At 32.6% G+C, this 12114-nt stretch overlaps 1 protein-coding gene across 1 annotated transcript; it reads right to left on the bottom strand.

Annotated features, from left to right (window-relative positions):
* Positions 1-757: 757 nt before the first annotated feature.
* On the bottom strand, positions 758-3171 carry LOC133865420 (CASP-like protein 4D1). Its single transcript, XM_062301825.1, has 3 exons — positions 2856-3171; positions 1475-1604; positions 758-1152 (listed from the first exon to the last, which is right to left on the bottom strand). Exons 1-3 carry the CDS (start codon positions 3008-3010, stop codon positions 964-966), a joined length of 474 nt encoding a protein of 157 aa, XP_062157809.1. The 5' UTR covers positions 3011-3171; the 3' UTR covers positions 758-963.
* Between the last annotated feature and the right edge of the window lie 8943 nt (positions 3172-12114).

Raw genomic sequence — 12114 nt, 5'->3', positions numbered from 1 at the left:
TGTAGCCATAATTAATGGGTTAGGTATTTTTTTTTTTTAAGTATGTTTTAGGTAATTTTTAAGAAAGCATTGAATTGATAATTTTGGGAGTTTAAGAATTGTTTGGAATGATGATCTTAGTAAATTTTATCTTACCTTGAATTTAAATTTAGTATTTATTAGGCGTGAGTCTTATTTGAATCAATGGGTGATGAATGGAAAATTGCATTCAAGATCTGTAAAGATTTGTATGAATGGCTCATCACAACACTAGCAGCTGTTTCTCTAAATCTCATTCCCTTTCCATGTAAGAAAAACTACTAAAAAAACTCTTGAATCAAATTTTCTTGTTGTTCCCTAAATTAAGCACTAAGGAAACACCAAAAGGATCAAAAGTTGAATTCTAAATTTAGGGAAGCAAAAGTGGTTCTCTTAATATTATTTTAATATAAAAAACTTTATCTTTCATCTCTTATTGCTTTAATATTTATTTGAAACAATATTTAAATTATTTTTCTTTATTCTCTCTTTCCCATACCATTTAATTTAAAGAATATTTAAAAGGTGTAGGGAAAGGATAATGGAAGCTATTGTAAAACGTAATTAAATAGGGAAGTAAAAATTGATTTGATTCCCTAAATTAAAGAAAAATTTAAGAGAAACAACTGCTAGTGTTCTCATGATGTTCGGTCTTTCCAATACAACAAGCACATTCATGAGAGTAATGCCTCGATGCTTTCTACCTTTTATTGGCATGCAAGTTTATTGTTTACTTTGATGATATTATGCCTTATAAAAGACTTTACACTTAATATATAGTAAAAATAATAATAAAAATAATAATCTTTCATTACATAAAGAAATGCATAAAAAAAAAAGAAAAAGAAAAGTGCTTTGGAGAAGAGACTCCAGTTTCGTTTTATTTGGAATTGTCTAAATTCGACAAGAATGGCAAAAAAAAAAAAAAAAAATCCAAAGAATTCTCTACTTGGTTCGACTGATGGATGAAAGCACCGAAACTACAGCCATGCAGATAGTTCCGACCAACAGAACAAAGGTTGCAATATTCCCTTTATCAAAGAAATCGCCAACGAGACCGTCCACCATTCTGTTGAACTCAACCGAGACGGCAAAACCAGCACCAACAGCCGTGGCTAGGAGCAAGCTGATGAGCTGTACGTATATTAAATCAAATCATTAATTATATAGTGTCTTGGTAGTCTTCCACCACTAATACTTGATATTAATTAATTAATGATCATAGAAATTCAAATAATATTATTGATAAAATCGGCGCTTTTAAGAATTTTGTGTTTGAGTTATTTGTTAATGTTTTTTTATTTTTAAGAAAATAAAACAAAAATTTCAACAATATGTCTTGACCAAGGGATAATTTATAGTTGATTAGTTATGGGGTGGATTTATGAGTTGGCATACTAATAATCATTATAATATATAAGAGAGAAAGAGGAAAAAAAAAAAAAAATCTCAATACCTTGTCTCCGTAGAAGTCGAAATCTAGGAAGCATCCGTTTAACCTCTCTCCTTTGGTTGCATAGTAAATATCAAAAGGTAACTGCAATAGCTTGTAGCATGCACCTATCGATGCAATGGAAAGCACGTACCTGCCAGCCAATGTGTTCACCATATATAGACCAAGTATGTAAATGTGATGATAATAAAATATATAAGAGAAAGAAAAAGCATGCAGAGGATTTTAGCTATAGCTTTGGGGTCAGATTCATTATAATTTAAAAGAACTTATAGATATATTTTCAAATTAAGTAAATTAAGGACTTTTTTTATATCGAAAGGTTTGAAAAATACTACCTATTAAAAATGTGGCATGTTATTTAGGTAGCAAAAAAAAAAAAAAATCATTCCAAAAGGTTTTTCTTCACTATTGAAGATACACTTATTCTTTAATAAATCAAAAGACAATTTTTGGTTCAACCCTGCATGGAAGTGGTTAAAATCTTGAGTAGACTACATGGAGTTGAACTATGACATGATATCTTATTACAACAATATTATGCCTATCTTGCATCCATGATAAACTGTAATCTTATATTGCTGCATGTGATTTATAAATAACTGAGTTTATTATATGATAACCTGTCACCATGTGTATTATTACTCACTAAGTCGTGGACTTACCCTTAATTGTATCTTTTCACTTATGAAACATATATGTGTTGTTTTGTAGTTGGACTATCTTTAGATGTGTGAATTGGGATGGACCTCGAGGCTGATGTAGCAGTTTGGCGTAATGGTATCAATTCGGTTATGCTTGCTGATGATTGATTGCAGGATTCTTAAGTTTTTTGGACAACTAGTAATTTAATATGGTATTAGAATAGACCTTGGATTCGAACATTGACTCTACCATTTATCTCATTTTAATTAAATAGTCAATCTACGTGTTAAGCTTTACTTATTGAATGAGAGTTTGAGTCCATACGAAAATGGGTGTTAAAATATTAATTAAAGTAATAAATACATTTTTGGTCATTGTAGTTTGAGGTTTTGACAAATAGCTCACTAGGTTTTAAAAACTAATTAATCACTCCCAAGGGTAAGCAAAAAAAAAAATAAAAAATGATCCAAAGCCTTTTTATGACATAAAGTATAAAAACTTTATAAAAAATATATTAAATTCTTATCGGTAACATTTTCATTCCACACGATACAAGAAACGATTTTAATTTATGATAATATATATGCAATTTCCTTATCCATGGCGTTGTTCTTTCAGTGTTAATTCTTTTTGTTAACAATATATATTAAAAAACAAGACATGTATATTTGCCTGCCTCTACTAAACTTTACTTAATTAACATGCTTTAGTGTTTAGATTATGAAAGGATATTAAGTACCTGTACGCGAAGATATCCTTGAAGGTTACTTTGGAACCATCAATGAAGGTGATTTTGTCTGTAACTAGTAAAGCTATAGAAGCAAGTAATGACGCTAGAGTGAGGATCCTTAATACCAGCGACGAGGTTGCTACAATAGCGTCGTTCTTCTTCATCTCTCAATTCCTTAATTACCTTCTTCCTCCACTTCTATGTCTTCTTCATCTCTCTCTCTCTCTCTCTCTCTGTCTCTCTCTCGGTTATGTCAAGCACCTCCATCCGCACTGTAAATGTTGTTTACAAGGGCCGCCCTTGTCCTATTTGCCGATGGCTGAATGCATGTTGGAACAAACGCTAATGCATCTAAAACGCCAATCACAGGTAATGGGTGACACAGTTGTTAGCTGTGAATTGATGATGTTGGTCGACAGGGATTACTTCTTGTTTTTGTCTTTTAATAACTAGAATATTGATATACTTTTATATATGAATTTTCCAATTGATTCTCACGTCCGTTACAAATTGGAGCAACAAAAAAAATTTAAGTCTTTAGATTTATTTCCCATTGGATAATATAGCACATAAAAGATCACTTTCTCGCATAATTGACTGTTGTACCCTCATCTCATCATCAAGGGAAAGGGAGCCATACAGGCATACACATGGAAAATTCAATCCATGACATGCATACAAATTAAACAATTCAATTCTATATAAAGAATTTTCAAAATTAATATGTATATATTTATTTTGTGGTTTATGATTGTTTTAAATGGAAAGGTATTAAAGAAAGGGAGTTTCACATTGGAAAAAGAGAAAGTCAAATTGACATTTGAAAGGCCAATAAATTAGCATCGTTTGAACAGTAAATAACATTAATAATTTAATGTCATTTATTGTTCAAACGGCGCAAAATTTAGAAGAGAGACATTATATGCACATCACTTGTACATCTTTTGTACATCAGTTTTTAAATTGGGATTTGATTTCTACACTACACTAAAACAACAAGTGTACAACAATCTCTCACAAGAGGGTGGGTCCCAGTATGTGAGGTTTACCCTCATGCATGTGAGGGGTTGTTGTGCACTTGTTGTGTTGGTGTTGTAAATTTATCATTTTCCTTTTAAATTAACCATTGGATCTGTAGGAGCTACATGTGAATCTTTGTGGGTCCTATAAATCCAATGATTGATTTAGAAAACTGATATTCAAAAGATGTACAAGTGATATGCAAAAATCATTTCTCTTTAGAAGACGACACTAAATTATTAGTGTCGCTTATTATTCAAACGACATTAATTCTTATGGTGAAAAATTTATTTATATATTTTAGTTTAACTTTTTTTTTTTTTTTGGGAGAGAGAGAGCGAGAGTGAAACGTTTTTTACCCATTTGATGTAAAAAAACAGTCATTTCCTGTTTGTTGTTTTCAAATTTGATACTGTATCTTTCGTTTGAGATTGTTGTAACCTTTCTATGACTTATGTTCATAGGATAAAGCTCAATGAATTTTACGTGATTCGATCTATGACTTATGTTCATAGGATAAAGCTCGAAGGACAACATTTTTCTCTTATTTACATAATTGAAATGACTTGCTTACATGGGTATTTATAGACTACAAAGAATATTCCTTCTAGCTTTCAATATTAACCTCACTCATTTACATCACATATAACTCCTAATTGCATTATAAATTCTAAGTAACTCTCATATATAGAATACATCATATGTAACTCCATATTATAAAGGATAACTCTCATCCTCAAGATTTGAATTCAACCAGTAACACTAGATAGACTAAGATATGCTACTAACTGATATTAATTGAATAATCATGTATATCAAAATCAGTCTGGATACGGCACATTCAAATACATAGCTATCTAGGATGAGTTATAGATCTTCTTCTTCTACCTCTGTTCCACCCATCTTTACAACCGTCCCACCCACCCAAACACCTCTCCTCCAAAGCCTTCAAAATAATTTCCAACACAAGTTGAAACAGGACAACTATCGACTATGGCGTGCACAGGACAACACTCTTTGTCAGGACTTGTTAGGCTTTGTGGATGGAACAAAGCCACGTCCACCAAAATTCTCACCTAACAGCCAAGGGAAGGATTCCAATATTACTCTAAATCCAGAGTTTCAAACACTGGTTAATTCTCTCGATCTACCTGAAAAACTCAGTTTGAAACATGTTTTATATTTCCCTATAATGCTTCTGCTGTTCTGATATAATGCTTGGTTGTACATTCTCATCCCACTCTTATCCCACCCTTGTCTACGTGGACCAATAATGTGAGAGATAGAAGAGAGAGTGTAGTGGGACCCAGATTTTTTTAACAACATTATTGGTTCACGTAGACAAGGGTGGGATAGGAGTGGGATGAAAGTGTACAACCAAGCATTTCTCTATCTTTTATCCATTCAAAGATTTTAGGGTTAAACATCTTTTTGGTCCTGAATTTTGATAACTTTATTTTTTAGTCTTTGATTTTTAATTCGCATCACAGATAGTACCTTAATTTTGGAAAAAGACCAAATTAGTACCTCAGTTAAGTTTTCCGTAAAAAAACTAATAGTCTGCCACGTGTCAACCTTTGAAGTTGACACGTGGCGAGCCGTTAATTTTTGAACGGAAAACTTGACTAAGGTACCAATTCGGTATTTTCTCAAAATTGAAGTATCATCTGTGATGCGAATTGAAACTCAATGACTAAAAAATAAAGTTGTCAAAACTCAGAGACCAAAGATATATTTAACCCAAGATTTTAAGAAAATAATGAATATCAGAAATGTCTCCTACACAACAGTTGTGCAGAGTCTAAAGACATGAGATGGGACCCACCCATGTCTCTAGCCTCTAGGCCTATGTCTCAATGAATATTGTTATTATCTACTGACCTTGTTTGATTTTTTTATTTATAAAAAATGATTTATTGACAGGATCGGAAATAATCAACCACAAAATAAATCCAGACAAATCGCGGCTCTTATTGTCAAGACGACCATTCTGGCACAATGGCACACAATTGCTATATTTTGGCCCATTGTTTGGCCCAAAACCTTCGGCCATTGTTGTTAATGGCCCATCTCTGACCGTCATCAACTTTAATCACATCTATTAGCCTCTACAAACTCCAACGAGTTTTTTGGCCACCGGTCTGGTCCGGCCATCTCAGGCCTCCGTCGCCAACAGCTTTCATTTCCAGCAAAAATAAAACTCAAGATTCTACACATTTTCGCCTTGAGTTTGAGGGACTCAAAATATACTCTAAGTCTCTAACACTCTTGTATTGGTCAGCGCAGTTATCTACCAGTCGGCAATTTTTTGGGGGAAGGCTTTTCGAAGTGCATGGTTTTTAAGCGGGTTGATGATGGCCATGGCCATGTGACATGTCTGATCGAGATGGCTGTTGAGGATTCTCTCGATCGAGCCAACTCTAAATGGTGTCATAAACTTTGATCTTCTCCCTTCTTACCCGCATGCAATCAAACACCTATACATATATGCATGGAACGGACAAAAACTTGCAGAACTACTGGACAATATATTGAATTCAGTTAGCCTTTACATGAAGGGAGCAGCTGCATGGCTAACTGTTTTTCCAGCTCCATAACATCATCATAAGCAACGATCAATGTTAGCATCGTCTTAGGTAAAAAGTTCAATCTAGGCAGAGAAGCCTTAATTAGGTGATGATACAGAGGAAGACATAATCTTTTTGATGAGCTCAACAATGGAACGAGCAACTCGAGCAGCCGGATCAGCATGCGCAGCCTCTCTAAAGGTAGCATGGACCCTCAGAGCAACTTCAACTCCAACGCCAAGACGCGCTTGCTCATCTTTGATAGCTTCTTCGCAGAGGCCGCAGACCCAGACGCCGCCAAACCGCTCCTGAACCCACCCAATGTAGCCGATGGTGCACTCCTCCCAAATCCCGCAGCAGGCACACTCTGCCCTCTTCACCACTTCACTTGCCATCCCTTTCTCTTTCTCGATCTCCTCTCTCTCAACTTTACAGTTTTGGGTTCAGAGTTCCAAAAACAACATTCAATATTCTAGCTTGTTGGTTTGCTTTTCATGCCTGCTATATATATATATAAATTCTTTGGAAGTTAAAAGAAAACTCCGAGAGGGGATGGTCTTCGTGTACACCTAAAAAGGGTATGGACCAGAAAAGATTGAACTCTGATGCAGACTGAATTTCTGCTTACAGTCCATATCCCCCACCTCTTTCTTTTTGGCGCTTAGTGCTTGCAGGGGGATTAACCCAGACAGTATGGAATCCCTTTCGGTATCTGGTACGGCCAACAATTTTTAACATAGAAATGATCCCTACACTCATTTCTCACAACAGCCCCACAACAAGCTGATGTGGCTAGTAATATTTTATTATTTTTTACAAAAAGAAAACAAAAAAATAATAAAATATTACCAGCCACGTCAGCTTGTTGTGGGGCTGTTGTGAAAAATGAGTGTAGGAATCATTTCTCTTTTTAACATGACTTTTATCACGACATGTAAATTTGATACAGATTTCATACGAAATAAAAGGGTTATGTTAATTAATTTGACTCGTTTAATTTAATAAATCGGCTTAGTGTTGAACTATATAGTCTTATACTCATATTTCGACATGATCTCAAACCGACACACGACGTAATAGCAGACAATTTTTTATATGACCGTGAACTCGAACTTATTACAAAATTAGAGAATTATAGTTGAAGGGTTTGACTCGTTTAATTAAATGAGTCGGAATATATGATTGATCTGTATAGTTTTATACCGATCACGATAAACGAAGACGAATGGTCACATTTACCCTTAGTATCTCGTACCAATTATTGAAAGGATCGGATCATATATGCTTTTGTGGCTGAAATTCATATATTTATTAGACTCTATTGTTCCATCATGTTATATTATATAAAGTAATCAATTTTGTCAACTTGTGGTTTGGAACAATATCTTATAAATTGAATAAAATTTACAGGTGCAATACCTAATAATTATAAAATGAATTAATACTTGGGTCCAAGTATTACTTTTTCGAATTAAATTATATTGGTAAATCGAAATTCAAACCAAACCGCAAGTTGGTGTATCGAAAGTAACTCATACTCATGTTATATAATTATATTTCGTGATCAATTCGTAAATTCCATTCGAAGAACACAAGTAATAATGTTTTAATAATTTTAAATAATCATAAATCACTGATAGAACTTTGTTTTAAAATATTTATTTTGAATTTCAAATACAAATTTAATGAGTATCCTATCATAAAAATGGGGGGGGGAAGATCGAGTGGTACTAGTTGTGAATATATGATTTGTTAGAAAATATATATATATATATATATATATTATAAAAATTGTGTTATCTTTGTCTCACAAGTCACGACAATGAAAGTTTATAAAAAAGTAATACATGTTTTAGAAAAATTAAAATTTTTAAACAAAGAGTTATTATATTTATTTTATAAATTAAAATACCATTATTACAAACTTATCTTCAGTGGAGAGGATTCCCTTTTAATAATAATAATAAATATATATATATATTAAAAAAAAAAAAAAAAAAAAAAAAAAAAAAAAAAGGAAAAAAAAAGGAAGAGAATGATTATAAATGTTTGTTGGCGTCAGTCAATAATTTGGTCATTGCAATCCATGTGCAATGAGAGTAGGATAGACTTGCATTAAAAGTTGTGAACCTCCCTCTTTTGTCAGTACACCTCTCCTTCCCCTTTTTTTTCTTTTCGTATATATATATATACACCCATCGAATTGGGAACTGCAGCCAATATATTAGGAAAATGATTTGCACTACTAGCACATAATAAATGTACAACCTCAAAATACATTTAGGTGAAACTCATACTTGTTGTGCACTAGTAATAATTTTAGCATTTTCTTAAATTAACGGTTTATGAACATATATATATGAACCGCCAATTTATTATTTAAGCCATATCGAATTGAGTTTAAACGAATTGAATTAAGCCGAGTTTCCAAGTGATTGAACTCGTCTTATACCTCTAACTGCTTCCTATCTTCTCAGCTTCATAATTGCCTCGTTTTATAAAACTTTGTTGACATTTTTTTTTGCAAAAAAAAGCAAGTTGTCTTAGAAAAAACATGATTAAATTAATCGTTTAATTTTTATATTAACATTCTCTTTCACATTTGTGTTTAAATTCTTTCTTAATTGACAAAGTTCAACAAATAAAATATTTAATTAAAATTAAGAATCGATCGTAAAACCATAAGCTAAATCAACTTGTCCAAAAAACTTCCCACAAATTTGCGGGAATCTATATGCATAAGTCCCATCAATGTATATTCATGTACACCTTTATATCATGCAAAAATTATTTTTCAATTTACGGAATGGGTTACCACTTACCAGCATCCTGTTTCAAGCTCATCACTCTTTCCTACCTTCTTCTCTCTTTTGTTGATCATGCATGCATGACTCACTCAATCATGGATGCTTGGAATGGAATATTGAAAGGCTCACGTGTTTACGATAGATATCAGAGACATCACATGATGCATAGTTTAGAATGGCTCTGGGCTCGAGGATTTATATGTATATAAATATTTCATTTGGATTTTTAATAAAAAATTTCATTTTGCTTGCCCAAAAAAGTTGTCTAGGATCGATGTTATTACGCACCGGGTTACACTATTAGTATGTAATTAATTTTTTTTAAAAGAAAATCCCTTATAATTGAAAGAAACTTATGGTTTAATTTGTTTGGATGCGAGATAAAAAAATAAATAAAATAAAATCTATCCGAGTTTTAGTTTTTATTTTTCTCAAATCCGAGTATTTGAGTTCAAACCCGAATTCAACCCGAAAAATAAACTCATTTCCCTCTTATTTCAAAAACAAAGCGAACTTTAAGGTAGGAACCGCGTAGTCTGACACACGGAGAAAGTGGGTTGCTTTTGTAACCCATTGACAGAAATTAATAATTAAATAATAATTTTTCATATTTATTTATATTAAATAATTATTATTTCCATAATTATTCAATTTATTCCACATTAATTTTCAAAATATCAATAATTATACACAACTTTTTATACCTTTAATCATTTCTTATTATGGTTATATGTGAAAAAACAATCTCATATAACTCTCACCCAAACACAATTTCAAATAGAATTTAAATTCTACTCATCACTCAAGCACCTTTTATTTGCCTCGAAATTCACGAATCAAATAAAAATTCTATTCTGATTTCAAAAATCAAACACTCAAAAGAACTATTTAAAATTTTCAAATAGGAGGAAAAAACTAATGTTCATGAAATAATTTCAACATAATGAACAAGAGAATACAACATCTTTTAAGAATAATGATAGTTGTACACCAAGTGTACAACTATCATACAACACCCCTTCACAAGGGGTAGCCCCCACACACTGTGGAGCCCACCCCTTGTGAAGGGGTGTTGTGCATTTGTTGTACACTTGGTGTACAACTTAATACAATGAAGAAAAGCCTCCATCAGAACTTGTTCAGTACTAGCTACTCAGATTCAACGCTTCCTAAACAAGCCATGTGAGGTGTCTCGTTTGCTTTTCTTATGACATGATTAGCATGCCATTCTTGCAAATTAATTATTAGGTGTGTTTGGTAACATAATTCTAAAAAATGAATATAATTCTGATTTTTTTTTTTAAAAAAAACAAATTATATTTTATTCAACTTTTTTAAAAACAAATTATATTTTATTCAATTTTTTCAAAAATAAATCATATTTTATTCAACTTTTTAAAAAACGAATTATATTTTATTTAATTTTTTCTAAACAAATCATATTTTATTTAACTTTTTCTAAAAAGTCAAACTTTGAAATTCGCACACCAAATAAGAATTGAATTCTAATTTAAAAAATCCAACACCCAAACGGACCGATTCAATAACTCTTACATCTTCAGCTCCAATTTCTTTCCTTCATTTTTCAGTAAATGCATAATTTAGAGAGCATCACCTTCCACTAGCTATTAACTTGCAGCAAGAGCATAGGAATTATCGAGATCTTCTAAATTTGATTTTCTAATTACCAGCTAAATTGGAACTAGCAAAATTTGGCATGGGCTTAGATGATTATACTCTATCTACTAAATGTGTGCCCTATGGGCTTTAGTTTTAACAGGCCTATAGAGAACGGCCCACTGGACCCCAGTCTATTTACTACCTCTAACCATGGCCCATTATATCTTTCTTGATAGCAATCCACTTCTTGCTATCTCATAACTTCTTTGAATCTCTTTACCTTCTCTACTCTATAGTCTAATAACATGAGTGCTAATTTTATTTTTTCTCACTCTCATAAAGAAAGTCCAATACATTAAATATTTAATTGAAATAGAAAGTAAGTAATGAAGATAAAGTTTAAATATTATGTTAAATTACCATTTATTTTAAAAACTTAAATTAATAAAAAAATCGTAAATTTAATCATCTAATAAATATTCTAATAATCTGGAAGATAGTTGCATATACATTTGCTATGTATAGTACCATATAATAGTCAATTGGGTGAGATTATATGTGGTGTTATTTGTTGTTTTCTTCATTCTCTATTTTCTTTCCATCACTAAACCTGAATTTACGCAGTCATTCGTGAAATAAGCCACACGCATGTCATCTTCCTCAATAATTAGATGGATCTTTTTTGTTCTCGTTGAATTTCTTCAATAAATTCTTACTTATCCAAGAAAAAAGAAAAATAGAAAAATCGTAGTGAGCGGTTGCCTACGAGAAGGCGTGATGCCCATTTAATTATATTCAAGTTTGTTGGGGAAATTATCATTCCCAAAGCCAAGTGAGCCGAGAACCGAACCAAAGCCCCAATCGGTCTGACCAACCCGGCAAGACATGCTTGGTCATTAGAGTCTCGGATATCTGTTGCAAAAACTTATGAATGTCCTCGATCGGCAGGACCGAGGATAGACACGCTTCAATGATCTCGGATTGTGATCATCATCTCGAAAATGCTAGAAGAACACACAGAATGACCATATCTAGTTGGTCCCAAGAACGGCTTTCTCAGGATCACCACGGGACGATATAGATGAAACATGCTAAGGTTTGATCTCATATCCCTAACAAGGTGCAGAGGGACTCTATCTCGAGTTTCCCGAGATAAGCCATTATCCCATAAAATATGGAATAAGATACCTGATACCTATATGAAATCAGCTGACAGGAAGTGTCCTGCCCAAACTAGACTCTTAGTAAGATAAG

The sequence above is a fragment of the Alnus glutinosa genome, chromosome 4 (genome assembly GCF_958979055.1).
Source record: "Alnus glutinosa chromosome 4, dhAlnGlut1.1, whole genome shotgun sequence".
Classification (NCBI taxonomy): Eukaryota; Viridiplantae; Streptophyta; class Magnoliopsida; order Fagales; family Betulaceae; genus Alnus; species Alnus glutinosa.
This window is presented reverse-complemented; position numbering and strand designations above follow the sequence as displayed.